The sequence below is a fragment of the Manis pentadactyla genome, chromosome 12 (assembly GCF_030020395.1).
Source record: "Manis pentadactyla isolate mManPen7 chromosome 12, mManPen7.hap1, whole genome shotgun sequence".
Taxonomy (NCBI): domain Eukaryota; kingdom Metazoa; phylum Chordata; class Mammalia; order Pholidota; family Manidae; genus Manis; species Manis pentadactyla.
The window spans coordinates 28422752-28442393 of NC_080030.1; the positions used below are offsets into that span (position 1 = coordinate 28422752).

The following is a 19642-nucleotide window of genomic DNA, read 5'->3' on the forward strand; positions in this document are numbered from 1 at the left end:
TCACCCCGCGCCTGGAGCCACCCACCCTCTGCTTTGGAGGCAGAGCTGGGGTGGGCAGCCAGGGGTGTGTCTGCCTCCCAAGCCCTGTGCACTGCATCATAATGCTTTTCTGCAGACCTTCGCTCCTGCCCATCGAGGTAGTTCGCACACCACCTTCAGAAGTGCTCTTTCAGCCATTAGTTTCCCTGCTGTTGATTGCAATCTCCCTGAATTTACCTACATCTTTTTCAAAATTTTTCTTCTCTGCTATACTTTTGAAGATAATGAAGTCTATCATTTATAATAAAGTGTTGCATTTACACTGGCTAATATGTGCATAAAATTCACCTCTTTCAATCTTAAAGAGCTTCCCTACTAGTTGTCTCGAATTTCCATTCAGCTTCTGTTACAGGAATTCTGCATGCATGGCCCCTAAGATGCCATGGAATTGTGGTCCAGTTTCCCAGCAGGCCAAGGAAAACAGATTGGAAGTTCCGCTGAAATGCTAATAATTAAGAACAAACCAAATGGAACATTTTTTATTTACTTCCAATGATGGGATCTGAGGAAAGCAAGTTCAAGGCAGGCAGATGAGGAAGGAGGTACAGGTTTTTCTATGCAAAACCTGAAGTGCAGGTTCATCCACTCACAGACCCCCAGAATCCGTGCGCACTACACTCCCCACTGACTCAGTGTGGAAGTCCCAGGAATGCAGTTTTAAGATGTGACTGATTCTCCACCTGCCCCAAATGTTGAAAGCACTCAAAATAAGCAAGATTCATTAACCACCCTCCAGACGATTTCACTTGTTCCTATTTCTTCTTCCAGGAAAACCACCCTTTCTCTCGACCCCTTATATTCTCTGTAACTATTCCCCAAACTTGGGGAACGGACCTCCTCACCCTCTGGTTAGTTCTCAAATGATTCAGTCGTGTGTTGCTCTTGCACAATGGAAGTTTTCTGGTGGCTTTGCAAGGTCAGAATGCCATTCACCTATGGGCTTCCTCTGCACCATCCCAGAGAGGGTGGGACAGGCAGGGGCGAGAGCAGGGTCCACTTCTCACTGAGCTCTTAGTCACCTGCCCATGGAGTCCCCTCCCCTTCTGACCTGGGTCCCAACTGAAGACCCCTGACAGGCGGAGTGAGGTGGATTGTCAAACTGTGTCTTGTGGTGCCTGGGAACTGGAGGCTGCCGGGGAGGGTCAGGGAGGCCTGGAGGGTGGGCTCAGGGGGCCTCCCACTCCAGCTTCAAAGAGAGCCACCCACTTTCCACTGGTTTATACATGTATCCTGGGTTCATCCTGAGGCTCCTTGGTTGCTAAACAGTTTTCAAAACCTTCTAAATAGCACAATACCCACCATGCCCATTTCAGCCACACAGGAAAAATGTAGTTTAAAGGAATAAAAATAAAGCTGTCTATAATGAAGCCCCAGCTCTGTGCTTCCCCGCACATCTCTACTGACTCTCACCACTCCAGGAAGGAGTCCCCTGCACAGATGCCTGGCTACTTGCCCAAGACCACAGGGAGAGTACTGAGCAGCAGGCCCTTCACCCTGAGCCCACTCACTCTTCAGCCATAAACTGACCACCAAGCCCCTTGCAAACCATCTAAGCTTCAAATCATGGTATGCAATTAAACAACTATCTGGAACACCCTGTGCACACTGCTTAGGAGCCTGCATTATCTCACCTGTCCAATTCCAAAGTTACAGTGGCAATCTCACTGAGAATGCAAAGAATTCCCTCTTATTCTCTAGGCATTTTTCCCATTTCCCCTCATGAATCCGTGCACAATGATTCAGCAAGTAGCCCTGCTGATTTGAATTCACTTTTCCCCATCCATCCTCTTTTTTCTTCAGCACCCGTGCCAGCTGAGGTTAGGCAGGCTGCTCCAGCAACCCCCCCACCAAATCAGGATGCCGGTGGCCAGGCTGGAGCACAGGTTACCCACTTTGGCTCATTTTTCGCACCTCACGGTCCAGGCAGTGGCCCCATCTCGCTGGAACAGGAGCTGGGAAATGAGGTGCAGCCATTGCCTGGGAGAGCCAACAGGTGGAACGGAGTAGAGCAATGGTCTTCAACTCCAGGGCCCTTTGTAGGGGAATTATTGATTAGTTGATCTGACCAACGCAGCATGCTCCGCACTCCAAAGATGATGTGTCCTTGCCCCCTAATCAAAGGGACCAGTCTGTCCTCTGTCACTTAATCTCTCTGTAACTCAGTTTCCTCATGTTAAAAATAAGGCTGCTAATAATAGTACTCAGCTCACAAGATTGCTCTGAAGATTACATGGGTCAGAAAGCACTTAGTAAACTGTCTGGCATATGGTATGTGATATACAAGCACTTGCTGAACAGACACAGGTGTAGAAGGAACTGGCTCCCCTTCAAACTCCTAAATTCCTATCTTGGGGGTCTCTTGCTACTAGGAAGAGGGCAGGCTGCAGAAGCCACAGGGTGGAGAGTCCCTCAGAGGCCAACAAGTTCAGTCTTCTGTCCAGGGTGGAAATCCCTGGAAAATATAGCCCAGGCTTGCATCAGGGCCTTCCTGGCAAGGAACATGTTCCTCATGGACTTCCTCACCCTCTCTCCCAGCTATTCTGGATGTTAACATTTCTTCTTGTAAACATTTCTTCATTGGTGCCAATTCCCATCCACATTTTAAAAATCTACATCTGTGTCCACCTATTCTTTTGTTCCTTCAACGAAAAACTGAGGATGCACCACGTTCTAATCATGACCGAGACATCCAAGGCCTCAGCCCACGAGGGCAGTAGTCAGCTGGGTGCTGGGAGGGACAGAGGGAAGGGGGTGATTTTACGTTCCTAGGCAGAGTGACATTTGAACCAAGACCCCACCAACAAGCAAGGGCTGCCACGGAGTGTGGAGAAGAACATTCTAGTATGGGCCCAGAAGGTAGAGGCTCGGAGATGGAAAGATCATGTGGCTAGAAAATGCTGACAGTAGGACAGGCAACAGAAGGTGACATGGGAGAGAAAGGCTGGGGGGAGACCCATGGGCTGTGGAGGCCTGGCCAAGGATGCTGGAGTTCCCTTTGGCTTGAATTGGAAGCCCTGGAGGTTTTAAGGAGAGCAGTGAGTATGCGAGCTTATGTTTGTAAAAGCCAATGGGAAGGAAGTGTGGGCAGCGAAGGGTGGGGTCTGCCAGACTGGAAGCTGGGGACCCAAGCAGGGGACAGTCTAGTTTCCCAGCCAAGAGGTGGTGTCTCCATTAGAGCGGAAGGCTCTGCGAAGACAAGTAGGGACTCTGTGGCCTCTTCCTACACTGATGGGCAGTAACTACAATGGGGTGTGGTGGGGGGACTCGGTAATATGGGTGACTGTAGTAACCACATTATTTTTCATGTGAAATCTTCATAAGAGTGTGTATCAATAATACATTAATTTAAAAAATTAATAAAGTGGAAGGCTCTGTGGTTCTAAGCTTTTGAATAAAGTAATTAATTAAATAAACACCACTCTTAGGAATTTACCCTAAGAATGCAGGAGCCCAGTTTGAAAAAGACATATGGCACCCCTGTTTATCGCAGCACTGTTTACAACAGCCAAGAAATGGAAGCAACCTAAGTGTCCATCAGTAGATGAATGGATAAGGAAGATGTGGTACATATACACAATGGAATACTATTCAGCCATAAGAAGAAAACAAATCCCACCATTTGCAACAACATGGATGGAGCTGGAGGGTATTATGCTCAGTGAAATAAGCCAGGCAGAGAAAGACAAGTACCAAATGATTTCACTTATTTGTGGAGCATAAGAACAAAGCAAAAACGGAAGGAACAAAATAGCAGCAGACTCACAGAACCCAAGAATGGACTATCAATTGCCAAAGGGAAAGGGACAGGGTGGGGTGGGGAGAAGGGGAATAAGGGGGCATTAGGATTATCACACATAATGTGGGGGGGCAGGCACGGGGAAGGCAGTATAGCACAGAGAAGACAAGTAGTAATTCTATGGCATCTTACTACGCTGATGGATAGTGACTGTAATGGGGTATGTGGTGGTGACTTGATAATGGGGGAAAGCTAGTAATCACAATGTTGCTCATGTAATATTAATGATATCAAAATAGAAATAAATAAATAAATAAACACCTAAATATGGCCAGATGTTCACACTTCTGTAATAATTGCTCCCAGAACTCACAAACGGGAAGAAGTTCTTTATATCATGTGCCAGTCTAGGCAGAACACCATCAACGTTATAGGACTATTTTAGGTACTTAATTATTCTTCTAGCATGACCTCCCCCGCCCCCACCCAGAGGGCACACTGCCCTCCCCATGGCCAGCAGAGGTTTTACCACATCACTTTTGGCTGTCATTTTCCCTCTTCCTTCCTTGAAGGAAAGACTCCAGTGATTCCACCCTAAGCTCTTATTTCTCAGCAAACCTGCCCAATTCCCCTCCCCATGGGATGCAACATTGGCTAAGCAAATCTATATCCATGCCTGAACTTAGAGTTCGTATTCCAGCTATAGTTCCGTGCAGCAGTAACAATTACAAATGTCAAAGTTTGAGACATTTTCACTAAGAAGGCCTCAAGTGGGCGCTCAGTTCAGGGGAAACTGGGGCTGCCCATGGACAAAAATAGCATGCCTCTGCCCAGCTGTTCCCTTACCTAAGATGTCCTTTTCCTTCCTCTTCACCTAATTCCTACTTGCCCTTCACGAGGCAGCTTGGGGGCTGCATCCCCGCCAGAGGCGCCTCCTCGTCCCCCACCGCTGGATCAGGTGGCCCACCTCTGAAAGCCACACAAACCCACGTTTACCTTCACCACAGCATTCACCAGGGACTCACATTTCTTTTTCTTCACTGTCTCTCCTCCTAGACCCCAGGAGACATGTCTTATTTATCGTTTCATCCCAGCAGGATTCAACGTGCTTGCTGAATTAAAACACGGCACACTGCAAATGTCACTAGGGTGAGGGAGGTATAAATTGGAAAACTATTAGACAGTATCTATATTTAAAGCAGCAGTTCTGTCCCCGGGAGACATGTGGCAATGCCTAGAGGAGGGAGTGCTCTGGGCATTCAGTAGGTGGAGGCCAGGGTGCTGCTAAATACCCTGCACAAGACAGATGCCCGACAAAGAGTACCAAGTCCATAAAGTCAATAATGCCCAGGATGAAACACATATCTATGATCAGCAATCCTACTCCTAGGTATCTACGTCCAAGGGAAATGATGTGTGTGTCCATAAAAAACACATTCAAGAATGTCCTCAGCAGCTTTATTCATAAAAGCCCTAAACTGGAAACAATCCAAAAGTCCACTGATAAGGGAATGCATAACAAACAATAGTATTTATACAATGGAATACTACATGGCAGTGTAAAAATAAAGACTGCTCCCCAAAATCACATGAATGAATCTCACAAGTGTAAGGACAAACTAAAGAACCAGGCCAAACTAGCAGGCAAAGTTAATCACTGGTGATGGAAATGAGAATAATGCTTCCCCAGGAGCTGGGAGCTACTGAATGGGTAGGGGCAGGAGGGAATCTCTAAGTGCTGGGAATGCGCCCACCTCCGTCTGGGTGGTAGTTACATGCACTGCGCTGTGCACCAGGACTCAGGCATTGCATGTTACACCCCCGTGAGCTTCATTAAACGGAACACTCCTTGAAGGGGCACCCTACCAGCAGGCACCATACATTCACTGTCTTATAAGCAAGATTTCTTAGTGGACGTTCTGGTATACTTTGAGCAGAAGTATAAGCACATGTGTTTCTGGAAGGCTATTTCACAACAGACATCAAGACTATATAATGTACAGAATCCTTAATTCTGCTTTGATCATCTTATACAAAGGAATATATTAAGGATGTCCACACACACTTAAGCTTCAAGAATACTTATCACACCATAATAAATACAAATAAATAAATATATGTAAATACAAGGGGAAGGGGGCAATGAACTCAATGCCCACCCACAGAGAACCGTACAATATTACGGGTTCATTAAAATGACATTTTAAATTTTAAATTGAAAATGTTGACAATATATTTATAAAAATTAAAAAGCAGATCATCCAACGATATATAATCTGAGACACATGAAGGATACACTCAATACGTCACCAGTGACAACCTCTGGGCACAATGGAAGACTATGGGATTCTTAGAATTTTACCCTTATTCTTTTGGTTTTTTCCTAAAGTGAATATATATTACTTCTTAATTAGAAAAAATACATAATCACACTTCCCAAAAATAAATGTGAGCTTTAGACTTTAAAACGGAGTGCCAGACCTCACACAAACTCCCAGGTTGCCAGTGTCCTGGAAGCCCTGCTTCCTGCAGAGCTCTAAGCTCCCATTACAATGGCTCAGGGGGAGCAGGGGTAAGTAAGGAGCTAGATAAAATTCTAGGTCTTCTGTTCCATGTGCTGATGGTGGCACTGGTTACACAAATCCAAAAGTGCACTGTATCTCCCAGAATTACATATCCCTTGAAAAAAGTTAAAAGCAACTCCATGTCTAAATATGAAAATAAATATTTTTGACAGACAAAAGTTCTAGGTGCTATAAAAAGAAAAAGGCACCACTTTTCCTGAATTACCAAGCCTGACTAGTTACAAGTTAGACGGAGATCACTTAACCAGGTCATCTCACCACCTGTAACATGAAAAAAACTCATGCCTTTATCTGTAAAGTGGAGGTAACTTCTCCACCACAGAGGCCTTGTGAAAATTCAGCAAGATGACACATGAAAAAACAGGTTTTGTAACAAATGCTGCTACAAAGCTACTGCTGGTTATCATCATCCTCATGAGCTCAAGTTTCCCCTACCACACAACGGACTCCTGGGAAAAGGGCAAAATCTCTCTTGCAGGGGGCTCCCTTTCTCTGAGTTTTGTGTGGCTGGGGCACACACTTGATCATCACGCAGCACTGCATGAGCTTTATCTTGTAGCTCACCAGGATTCAGAAGCCCTCCCAGAGCCACAGCACATGAGCAGCCCCAGAGGCGGGAGTGGCTGCTTATACCCGACACCCGAAAGAGGGGGTCCAGCACCTTAGCTCACAAATCCCACGAGAGCACAAGGTCTACGTTTAATCCTGATTTTAAGAGAGTTTTCTCTTCTTACTTGTTAGTCAAAAAAACCAAACAGACCAACAACTATAAAGATAAAACACTTCACAGTATCAATTTTCAATGCCTTATCTTCCTCTCCAGCTTTTCAAGGTCATACTTCCCTAATGAATGATTACAGAGGACTGCTGATATGGAATGTGAAAAAGACACTCCTTTGAAGTCCATCCTTTAATAGAGCACCCAGCTCAGATCCCAGGCACCCAGGACTTAGGGTCAACAAGGACCTACACACCCAACAGACAGCAGCCCCTGAGCACCTGTCAATCTGCCTATTCCTCCGCCTCCTCAGAGAGAACGAATCACAAGACTGCTCAGAATAAGAAACCAAAAGGGCAGAAGCGCAAAAAGCAGCCAGGCCTGAATTTCATGCTGTTTCCAAAGTGTGGGCTGGCATGCTGTGATGGTTATTTGCACAGTGGGCAGACGAAGCTGACAGCTTGAGGGGGCTATTTTAGGGAGATACACTGCAAGTCTGCTCAGGAGAGGGTTTGGGGCCTGATGCTCCCTCTAAGGCTTTTCAGCCCCCAAGCTGACCCTCCATCCATGTGGGCGTTAAGAGGCAGTCAGCCAGCCCAGAAACACACAGTCTTTGTATCATATCATCCCAAGGGTACCCACAGCTCAAGGCACACCAGGGGCGGTGAGAGAGGAGAGGGAGTGGTGAGCGTAAGGACCCTCTGCACTTGTGGAGACGCTGACCCCAAGAAGCTGAGTGCCAGGATAAAAACTGAAGGAAGAGGCGGGGAAGACCGTAACACCTGAGGAGCCGTGCGGAGTTGCACCTTAACTACAGAAATGCTTCCTCCGCCCTGCCCCTTCTCCTCACAGCTGAGCACACGTGTCTCAGAGGGCTGCCCCCATGGGGGCAAAGGCAGCTCTGAATGCAGATCAGAAGCACAATGGTGCCCAGGGTCCACAGCTTCCTAAAAGCACAGGGACTCTTGGAAAAGGTTCTAGGTCATCAGAGGGCTCCAGGACAGCAGTTAGAATCTCTTTCTGATAAAAGAATCCCTCCTCAGCCCAAACCAGCACAGGCAGGACACATTTATATACAAGACACAGTCACACACATACACACTTACATACAAGCCTATTTACATGCATTCATGTAGATTTTTACAGAAGGCAGGAAGTCTGTTCCGTAAGTCTAAAATCCTTTGCTTTCCTCATTCCATTCTAGCAGCAACAGTGATTTCTGTTACAAATTTTCTCCTATGAGGGCTGATTAGAGATGAAAATGCCACCCTCTGGCTTGCATTCCCATCTCACCCTACCAGCCCAGTGAGATTCGTTAATAAATGGAGGCACAAAGATGGGAGATCCAAACTGCACTCCTCAGAAGTGGGGAGCATGCTCTGGTTGGAGGGTCTTACATACTGTACTTTGGTGAACCTAGCAGGCTGCACCTCTGCTCTCAGGGTGGCCAGGGAGCAGCTCTCTCAGCCTCTTAATCCATCTGTCTCCACACCACCAGGCACAAGGATTGTCTCTCACCAGCAGTGCACTTCTGCGTCTATTCTCAGCCCCCATAAATCATATTCCATTGTTTCAGGGAATCTGCATTCATTCCTGACAAGCCATCAACCTCATCCCTCCACCTCCACCCAAATTTCCCTCAGGGAGAGAGTGTTGTGAGGAGAGGAAAACTCTTAATTAAGGCTGGATTTTAGAAGCAAGCTCCCACACAAAACAGGAAAACGAAATTGGGTATAAACACTATCAGATAACCACGAATATCTTTGGATAAAGTGTTTGTGATTTTCAGGTCTAGGCGTGACCTCAGTGGACATCAGAAGGAAGCAGAATTTGCACCTAATGCCAAATGACACATGATATTTGCTCTTCAAAACCATTTAAAGTGCTGCAGTGGCTAGATTAAATTGTTCTGCTGCAGAATTTCTCCCACTTATAGATTACCAAGAAATATAATATTGCTTTACAATTTATTTCGACATGTTCATCCTTGTCACGCTAGCGCACTCATGAACCTTATCCACCACCAGGCTTAACCTAACTGAACTCCCATTTTCCACTGAGATCTAGGAAAGCTTGCTGCATTCTCCCAAACAGACCTGTACCTCCGGTGTTCCAAGACCACCGACACTCCTAGCATAAAGTCTGCCAAACGAGGGCTCTGGGTAGGTATAATTCTTAAAGGGCTAACATAAGAAACAGCTTTCTGAGGCTGGAAGACCCTATGACATTCTGGTAAATGTACATGGTGTTAAAAGGACTATACAGAGTGATGTGACTTTGAAAATTCCCAAACTGTTAACCAAAGCCCAAATGAGAACATATTTTTAAATGCACCCCTCCCGAACCACTGCTCAGCTAACTTGGCCGTGTAAGCCCCGCTGTGGCTCAGTGCCTCCACAGTGCAGCCTGCCCAGGGGAGGTCTGCAGGCCACTCCCTGCTGAGTGAGGGCAGCCTACCAGCGGCTGCAGCAACGATACCCAGGTCCAAGCCCAAACGCCGGCTGGGGTCCCTGGGCCTGTCCTCCCTTGGGCTGTGTTCCTGACTGGCTGAACAATAAACAGGGAGTGAGTACGACAGGAAAAGCCGCATCATGCCCTGCCCAGTGCCCGGTGCAGCCACTCCCTAGTCCTCAACAGCACTGGTTGCACGTCGTCTCCCCATGAAAATGGTGTGCAGGAACAAGGACCTGCCAGAGAAGGGCGTGCACAGGGAACAAAAGCAACAGAAGACAGGTAGGAAGGGCTCATCTCCACCTCAGACGGGGCAGAGGAGGCTGAGCTTCTGCAGGGGAAGTAGAGACATTCTAAAAGCACCTCCCAAAAAAGGAGGCGGTGAAGACGACGTCAAGCAGCCACAGCTGCCAGCACCCCTGCGACCTTCTCCAGGCATCAGGGGCTTGTCTACCACCATAGCAATAAGCAGAACACACGCGGTAGTGCCTTCTGGGGCACGAGCACACTCCTTAGGGCTGCTAAACTGGTCCTCTCACTTTTCCCGGCTCTTAACAAGAGATTCCGAATGGCACGGCCAGGGAAAGTTTCTCAGATTAACTGCAGAGAACTGCAGCCCAGTGGAGACGCCGTGGGCGGCCCGCCCCTCGCTCGCTCCCTGCCGCACCCCCGTGGCACCTGGGTGAGGCCTTCTCCGGGGCGATCCCTGCCCCCAAGCCACGGCGGGCTTTCCGAATTCCCTCCACCAGGGAAGCCTGCCTAACCCGCCCCCAAGGCACGACCCCACAGGTGGGCCTGGCCTCTGATGCTGGCCTCTGATGCAGGAACGAGGGCCCCTCCGTGGCCTCTGCCTCCGCTTCCGCCCCCGGGGCAGGTCGGGGCGGACCCCCGCACCGCACACCCCGCGCCCGCCGCCGCCTTACCGCCGGTGCCCTCGAAGCGCGGGGGCCGCCGGTCGCGCAGCGCGGCGCTCCAGCCCGCGCCGGCCTCGCCCTCCTCCGGCTCCGGCGCGTCGGCGGCCCGCGCGGGCCCGGGCCGCTCCTGCTCGTCGTCCGAGGAGGCCGCCGACGAGGAGCGCGAGGCGGCCGACGTGCTGTAGAAGGGGTTCCCGCCGCTGTCCGGGCCCGACTCGCCGAACACGTCGTCCGAGATGTGCAGGCTCTCGTAGCGCGCGCGGGCCGCCTCCAGCAGCGCCGGCGCCCGCCCGCGCGCGCCCCCGCCGCCCTCGGCCATGGCCCCGGCCGCCGCACGCGCGCCCGCCGCCCACAGCACCTCCCAGCCGCACGCGCCGGGCCCCGGGCCCGCGCCGCGGCCCGCCGCCCCCCACCAGCGCAGCCCGCAGCACAGCGCCCGCCGCCCCGCGCCCGGCCGGCCCGCCGTCTTGGCCGCTGCGGGCCCCGCGCCCGGGGACGCGCCCTCGGAGCTCGGGAGACAGGGCGCGCGGGCGGGAAGCCGGGCTGCTAACCGGACCGGGCTCCGCGGCCGCTGCGCCTCCTCAGCGTCTCGGCGCCACCAGCCCGCGCCGCCCTGCCGACCTTCCCCAGCGCCAGCTGCCGGGGGCGGGCCCCGCCTACTCGCGCCCTGCCCGCAAGCCAATGGAGAGGCCGGCCCGGGGCCTGCGGGCCAATGAGGAAGCCATTCCGGGCTTTGTGGGCGGGGATTTGCCGGCGCGCCAATGAGGAGGCCTGCCCGGACTGGCAGGCCAATGGGGAGGCCGGTCCAGGCGGGGTGGGCGGCTCGAGCGCTCCGGGCGACGCGGAGGAGGAGGGAGGCCGCGGTTACCGCCAGCCCCCGCCCGCGGGAACTCGCAGCCTGGGGCCGCCCCCCTCAGGCCGGCGCTGCCCCGCGGGGTAAGGGGAGACCGAGTGGGCGTAGGCGTGGGGGCGCCGCGGCTCTCCCGCTGCCGTGCGCGCCCGAAGCGCCGTCCGCTGCCAAGCGCCCCGGCCCGCCGCGGCCCGGGAGCTGTCCGCCCCCGGGGGTGCTGAACTGGGTGCTGCGGAAGCGCTACAGGTAGGCGGCGGGCCCGAGAGTCGCACTTCCCACGGCGCGGCTGCGGCCGCTGCCTGCAGGGGTCCCAGCCGGCCGCGCCGCGTGCTCCGGTGACCACGAGGGCCGTCCGGCCTTCGGGAACCGTGCTCTAAGGAGGACCGGCCTCGCCGGGCCCTTGCTGGGGTCAGATGCCAACCCGGTCTTGCTTCAGCGCCCCTGTGATCCGAAGCTGGCAGCAGCTGGGGTTAGGTAGATGGTCATTCCTCATTGTATTTGACGTCTGACATCTTTTAAGTTCAAAATATTCACTATCTCCCAAATATTGATTACTTTAATATTGATTACCCCACTGTTTCAGTAGCTCCACTCATAAATTTGGCACACACTGTTAAAATATAGCACAATCGTCAGATAAACCATAGAACGGAAGGGTTCCGTCCGCACCTCTTCCTTAGTCAGGAGTGTGTGGTGCTCATTCTGTTGACCGCGATACATGTGATCAGTCCATCTGCTTGCACCCCCTCCTTTCCACAAATAGTGCAGTAAGTCACATCGATGGTAATTGGGCCATCAAGTCACTCTGAAATAAAATAAATGCACGGAGATGTGAAGGGCTTACAAATCCTGCTGGGTATTAACTAAGTAATACAGGGAAGAGGAAGGCACGTTGCTATTTCTAAGCGTGCATAAAGGACTAAGATGTTGGGGCAACCGCCAAATGAGGTCAGTTCTATCAGCAGACAGCCAGATTCTGCTGTTTCCTCCCCGGCCCGTTTCCACTTCCCAACCTGGTTGTCTGTACTGACATGAATTCATGATCATCACTGAAAGACAATATATAAAAAAGTAAAGAATTCACATAGCATTTCATTGCTCTCTATACAGATTGGCTGATACCTGAGACATTGTTTGCAGAACATTTCATCTCCTTCGGAGGAATTATGAAAAGAACTGGTTTCCTGCATATCTTTATGCTGTGCTAACCGAAGATTCTGAAGGGGTTACATAAATTAGGAAGTGCGTAAGATTCCTGTCATATTTTGTGTTCTGTTTTAAAAACAATTGAATGGGATCAAAAGGGATAGAATCTATAGGAAATAATTTCTTCTTTTCTCCAGGTAGCCAATGAAAATGTGGGCAGCTAAGGTAAGTGTGTGTTTTTGAAAACAATGGATTGTTTTGCTACCCAGAGGAAGCATAGAAGAGTAATAACAAGGATGGACCCAATCTTCCACTGTTGCTGATTTGCACCGGTATGGTGCTAATTTCAAGGAAACTTTGAGGCCTTTGTGTTTGTGAGCTCACACAGCATGCAGCACTGGGGAGAGGATAATATGGTCACTAAAGAAACAGTCTGGGAAATCAGATTATTACCCCAAAGCTTGTCAAATAAAAATTAGATGACTGTTTCAGCTTAGAATCAAGTGTTTGGGATGTCACTTTGTTTAGGCAACTGTTTCCAACCAAGAAAAGTAAAAGTACTGCAACTTGTGAAGACAGGTGGCTGCTTTCACTGTAAAAGAATGGAGAAAAGGGGAAAACACAACTGGAAAACAAAAGCCAAAACACCTTTCCATCTGCCTGGCAACCTCCTACTTGATGCTATTATGAGGCTGCAGCATTAACTTTTGTAAGTAACTATCTCTGATTATACTTACGGAACCAGTGACACTGAGATCTTTTAATTTTGAGTCATTTGAAGACATCTTCCAAATAGGATAACTTTGTAATATAATTCAATACTTTTAGAATTAACATTGAGTTTTTGGTTTGGAGGCTTCCCAAAGGGTTCAGGTGGTAAAAGGAACCCAGTCGCATAGTATATTCCTTAGGTTTTGTTAAACCAGGGGGTTTATGCTTTGGTGTAACTGGGACTGTCTGCCATGTTTCATTGAATCTAGGCCTCCTTTCATGGTATAGTACACCACTGTTTTAGGTATCTCTTAGAAGAAAAATACTACCACTAAAACTATGATAAAACATTATTTTACTAGCAGTTTTTAGAAAGCTCTTTGATAATTATTTAGACAAAATTTTATCATGTATAACTCTAATGCATACATTAAAAATAAAAATATAACTTAAAATACTTGGTTAACATTTTCCTAAAACATCACATTCAGAATCTCGCTATCCTATTTATCTTCTGAGAGTTTTTTGATGCCCATATTTTTCCCAGAGTATGTTACTCTAAGCCACCCACAGCTGTCACCATGCTGTACTTTTTATCAAAGTGTTCTGAGAACTCCCTAGTTGCTGCCCCTTCATTCCAAATGGCGTGATACTGGTGGGTTTTTGTTTACTTTATCCAAGGTTTGTATACAATAATCAGATTTGTTTCCCTTCTTCAAAGGGCCTGTGGCCTGGGGTGCAGAGGGATGTATATGGCCAGGCATGCCCTAGGAAAGGTAGCCAAGCTTGCACAAACTCAGGCTATGGTGACTTCACAGGGACTTCCACCTGCTCAGCACCAACTATAGACAGTTCCTGATGTTTGCGATGTGAGATGTGAAAAAAAGTAAAATAAGCTATATTGCTTCCCTGTCTGTACTGCTATAAATTTTGATTTTGCAAGTACCCAAGCTGCTGTAGGGAAAAAAAATGGAAAAAAAGAAATCCTATGGTGGCAGAGACTGAAGTGGCCGCCCCAGAGCCCATCGACCAGTGCAGGCTTAGGAAGTCTGTGTGTTGCTGGGTCGTTATGGACGGAGAAGGCAGAGGTGGATCTGGGGCAGCTGCTGCTTCTCCCCACATTGTCTTCATCACCCGGAAGTCAGGATGGTGCTACAGCCAAGGAGAAACTGCTGGGACAGGGGGACGAGAAAGAGACACAGCTTCTGAACCATGACCAAAACGCAGGGGAGGAGGTTTGGAGGCAAAGGCACATGGCACAGTGTGACATTTGAGGTCATGTCTGACATAGGGACCTAAGGATTCAACCTTACTCAGACTATTTTATATGGTGATTTTACATAGTAGTCAACCAGGCAGAGAGAAGGAAATAGGGCAATGCTATGGGAAACCCTTGGGGAAAATCCCTCTTTTTGGGATTGAGATGCTCTGACATTTCCATTGATTGATTAATGGTGTCATTCATTCATACACTAATTCAACAAATATGTATTGAGTACCTATTGTGAAACAAGTCCTCTTCTAGGCACTGAGGATAAATCAGAAAAAAAAAAAACCAAACACCCTATTTTCACAGCTCTTACCCTCAAGTAGAGGAGGAGAAGGGTCAATAAATAAAATGTCAGTTGTTGATAAGGGGTAAAAAGTAGAGGGACTGGTGGCAGTGTGCTGTGTGTGGTTGGGGGAAGTTATTCTCATAAGAAGATATTTGGGCAGACCCTGGCATGGATCAAGGGAGCAAGCCAAGTGCATTCAGGAAAAAGGAACAAGTGCAAAGCTCCTGGGGCAGGTGCACGCAGGCAGCACTCAAGAAACTCTAAGGAGGCCAGTGCAGCTGAGGCAGAGAGCTGAGTGAAGTGGTAGCAGATGAAATCAGAGAGGAATTTGGGTGTTAAATCTTATAAGACTGGATTTTATTTTGAGTGAATCAGGAGCCACTGGAGAGCTCAGAGCAGAGAAGTGACAAGCTCTGACTTGTATATTAAATGCATTACTGTAACTTCTGAGTGCAAAATAAACTGGAGCAGAGCAAAGTTAGGAAGACAGGTTAGGATCCTATCACAATAGTCCAGGTCATAGAAAAGGGTGTTTTGGGCCAGAGCGGTGGTGGTAGAGGTAGTGAGAACTGATCGGGTTTAGAATACACATTGAGGGCAGAGCCCACAGCCTTTACGGAAGTGTTCAACACGGGCAGGAAGAGAAAGAGATAAGAATGACTCCATGTTTTTTTGCTTGAGCAAAAAAAAGCTGCAGGAGCAGCAGGACTGGAGGGGAATAAAAAGAGCCTGGTTTGAGCATTTTGGGTTGAACACATCTAAGTGGCCCTGGGAAGCAGGCACTTGAGAGGAATTTAGAGTTCAAGGACCAGGTCTGGACTGGAGGGAGACGCATGGCAGTCATCAGACATAGATGGCAGGTAATGGATGAAGCCACCCAGGGACTGAGTATGGTTAGGGAGGAGGTCTGAGGAAGGTCCCGGAGCACACCCATATTTAGAGGTCAGGGAAATGAGAAGAAACCACCGAAGGAGACTGAGAAGGTCGGAACACTGCGATAAAGTAGAGTTTTAGAGGCTGAGAAAGTATTTCGGGGGGAAGTAACTATGCCAGGCACTACTGAGGGATCTAGTAAGGTGAGGGCTTGAAGTTGGCAATGGGGGGGCTGAAGCTGTGATTGGAGTGGTTCAGAGAATGGGAGAAGAAATGAGGGTATTGAGTAAGGACACATTTTGAGGAGTTTAACCACAAATGGGGGAGAGAAAAGAGAGGTGAGAGAGGCAGGTCCGGGGTGGGGGAAAGATATGTCTTAGTATCAGATGTCTGAATGGTTGTGGAAATGATTCAGTAGATAGGATACAGGAGAGATGCCGGACAGAGATGACACGATCACTGGAACCAGGTCCTTGGCCGCTGGGATGGTGATGAGCTGGAGTCCACACACAGTGGGTTGGTGCCCCCTCACAGGCACTGGAGGAGAGGGTCTGGGCAGTTAGAAGCGGTGGGCGCTGGGGGCACTCTTACCTTACTGACTTGGTTTTCTCCATGAAGTCATCAGGAGGTCACCAGCTGTCTCTGGAAGGTGTTCTGCTGTCAGCCCTGGCTGTCCATTAGAATCACCCGGGGAATTTAAAAACACAGTCATATCCAGGTCCTGTTCCACACCAATTAAGTCAGATTCCTGGAGGCGGCCCCAGGCCTTGGTATATTTTTAAAGTTTCCAGGGGGTTCAAAGGTACAGCCACAGTTGAGAATCCCTGGGGTAGGAGTTTGAGGAAAGAAGGTGTGAAATAGTTCAAAGAGTTCTCTAGGACAGTGGAGACTCGAGGGACTAGAGGAACATCCTTGGATTTGTGGTTGAGAATTTAATGTGAAACCTGCCAGCAAGATTGCATTTTTCTCCAGCTACATTCAGTTGCCAGGAGCAGACATGGGGTTTGACACAGGGTTGGATTTTTACCAAAGTGGGATTTTGCCAGGGGGGTGTGATGGGGGGCAGGGGGTAAGAGTAAAGGGAGGGGTTATAATGAGGGACCCAGAATCTACAGCAGCTCAGGAGGCAAGTGAGAACTTGGGGAGGAGTTAAGGGACATTACAAAGAGGGTAGGTAAATAGCTTCTTACCACAGCAATTTTTTTTCTCTTCTGAGTGGTTTAGATAATTAATATTCTGTGAAATAATTCAGGGACGCTAGATACCTGCAAAGCAGCACAAACAACTCTGATGAGTGTTTCAACCTATATTTTATTCTCAGGGTTTGAAATCAATTTTATTCCACAAGTGAACATTTTGAGACATTCTGAGTGAAGAAAAAAATACATGTTGGAAGTTAACTTGTCACATAGAAAATGGGATAGTTTCTTGAGTCAGGGATGATTCCAAAGCCCTTCCCATAATTTTGCACATCTTATGTCCTTTCCCAGCTCCCTTCGTGACATCTTCCCTCCTGGAGCACGTCCAATACCTCCTCCACTTGTTCTGCAAAAAAGAAAGGAATCCGGTATGAATCCTAAAAGTTCATCTGCCTTTAAAGGAGAAACGGCATACAGTGGGCAGTTGGTGCTTTACACAAAAGAATGGGTTGCTTAGTGGTACAAACTTAGGTATTCTAAGAAACAGGGAGAGATGCTCCTTGCAAAAGAGAGGACCTCATCAAGTATCCTAAATTCACAAACCTGTAGTTGGCACTAACATGCGTAAGATATAAATGAGAGTTTCAGAGTTAAGTTCCATCTAGATTATTGAACCGATTGTTGTAGACTTCAGGTTAAAGCTACATCTGTGCCTTTGGTTTCTTACAGTAAAAATGACCACAGGGTGGTCCTTTCAAGGTCATCTGTGAAGGGCGAGATATATGCAAACCCCTGCAGCACATCTGAGCTGTAACCTAAGTACAATGTGATCTGCGCTCTAATTGTCAGATAAAACAAACAGAATCACAAGAAGAAACACTCTTCTGGAAACTTTCATCAAATTTAGTGCAGCCTCTGACTCCTTCCCTATTTCCTGTACAGTCATTTTTTATAACCATTGATGTTGAGATTACTGATGCTCCTGGTTACAATGAGCAACTCAAGTGTCAGAGAAACATTGGTCTCTAACGTTTGTTCCAACTACTAAAGCAGAAGAGCTGACTGAGTTTAGAAAATCTCCAACAAGGCTTAAACAAAAAGGTTTTTCCACTTCATTCTAATTTGGTCAACACAGACATCACTTTCCCATAACATTTGAGTAGCTCTTGTTTTTCAGAGATACCACTTGGTTCTTTATAGAAGACTCAAAACTGGAGGTCCCTAAAAATGATAATCAACTTTTCTGTCTGCCTTCTGTATGCCAGGAAATGTGCTAAGTGGTTTACCTAGAGTATCTAATTTAATCCTCAGAACAGACCCTGTGAGGCCAGTATGCTCACTGTCCTCATTTTACAGATGACAACACTGATGCTTGTAGAGGTGAGGTCAGTTTCCCAAGATCGTACAACTAGCATGTGATGGAGCCAGAATTTAGAGCTCAGGCAGGTGATTCCAGGCTTAACTCAGTGGCAGCCGCTGTAGTTTGCCGACTGTCACCTGCTCCCTACCCCACTCCCACTTAGGGACAGTCGGCCATACCTAATCCACAGTGGCTGTGCATGAGGGGTGACTGCTGGCTTTGATCAGTCACATCCAGGGTGGGAGGGCTGCCTTATGGGCTCTGCTTCAGCTCTTTCCCCACCCAGGCAAGTATCCATCCTTCACGCCATCTGTATTAATTGTTGTTCAGAGATGAATTAAGCTGCAGAGGCCGCACACAGTGTACAATGTGGGCCATATTTCTTTCAGAAAACCTAAGTTAGCATTCACCTGGAGAAAAGAAGGACTGATGGAGGATGTTCAGAGGGACTCCCAGAAAAATTTCCAGGCCAATAATGATCACCAGTCCTTATGATACTTTCGAAGTCATTTTTCTGGTTCTTGAAATGTATTCGTTTGCCCTAAGATTATTTGTTCCATCATCATAATCAAAAGCTCCCAAGATGAGTCAACATGTTACCCATTTACTGTAATTCCACAGTTGGAATGTATCTATCAGGTCCTTTCCTGAGGATGCGGTCATAAAGGGGAAGAGTGGCAAATAGGCAGAGGAGTGTCGGGCGGGAGGGAGCCTACAACGTGCGGGATGCAGAAGCCAGTGCTCCATATGGACTGAGCACACCCCAGGAGTGCCCACAGCCCCCCATGGCTTGGAGACTCCTGCCAGCAGACCTCTGCCCCTCCAGGACAACGGGGTGCTTCCTCCTTGGGGCTACAGTGCTCTAAGGGGCCTTTATTTGGCCCAAGAAGACCAGTTAAAACTTTCCCCCCTTTCATCTCCTGGCCTGAGAGATTCAGTCCAGCCACCCATCTGGACTACGAGACTGAGGCCACACAATGGGTGTATGGCCTTACGCAAGGTACTGGACTTCACGGAACCTTAAGTGAACTGTAGCTTATGAAAGGTGGGGATGGTATGAGGACTAATTAAGACACTGCTAAGTTGTTATCATGGAATCCAGGAAAATCTCTTGAATGCAGCATGTTTCATCTTATACCAAAATAGAGGATAAATAAGTGTATACATGTAAATAATAAACACTTAAAATATATTTATATTTATCAAGGTGCACCACTGCCCTCCCGAATGATGGAAAAAGGGTGGGATCCTGCAGAGACTCACCAAATGGTCCCACCCAATTGAAAGGCCAGCCTTGCACTGCTTTGTGAAGGAGAGCCTGGAGATTGGGAGAGGGCTGAAAAATATTGAGAAAAGACAGTCAATTAACATTGGAAAAACACCATTCCGCCACAGCTGTAAAGCAGCTGGACACTTTCCTTTAGTTTTGACTCTCAGGTCCTCGGGACGAGGGAGTGGAGGCAGAGGCAGGGTCCCATCCACAATGGGCAGCCCTGGAAGTTGCACACAGCCCCACCCCTAAGGGCTCTGTTCCCCAGGGGCTTCCCCCAAAAGCCCCCACCCC

The 19642-nt window shown here is 48.5% G+C and overlaps 1 protein-coding gene across 1 annotated transcript in view; it reads right to left on the reverse strand.

Annotated features, from left to right (window-relative positions):
- Window positions 1–11054, reverse strand: part of PGBD5 (piggyBac transposable element derived 5) — a 96218-nt gene extending 85164 nt beyond the window's left edge. Inside the window, exon 1 of the mRNA XM_036875716.2 lies at window positions 10453–11054. Within this exon, the coding sequence (XP_036731611.2) occupies window positions 10453–10762 (310 nt within the window). The 5' untranslated portion in view covers window positions 10763–11054. The remainder of the gene's footprint in view (window positions 1–10452) is intronic.
- Between the last annotated feature and the right edge of the window lie 8588 nt (window positions 11055–19642).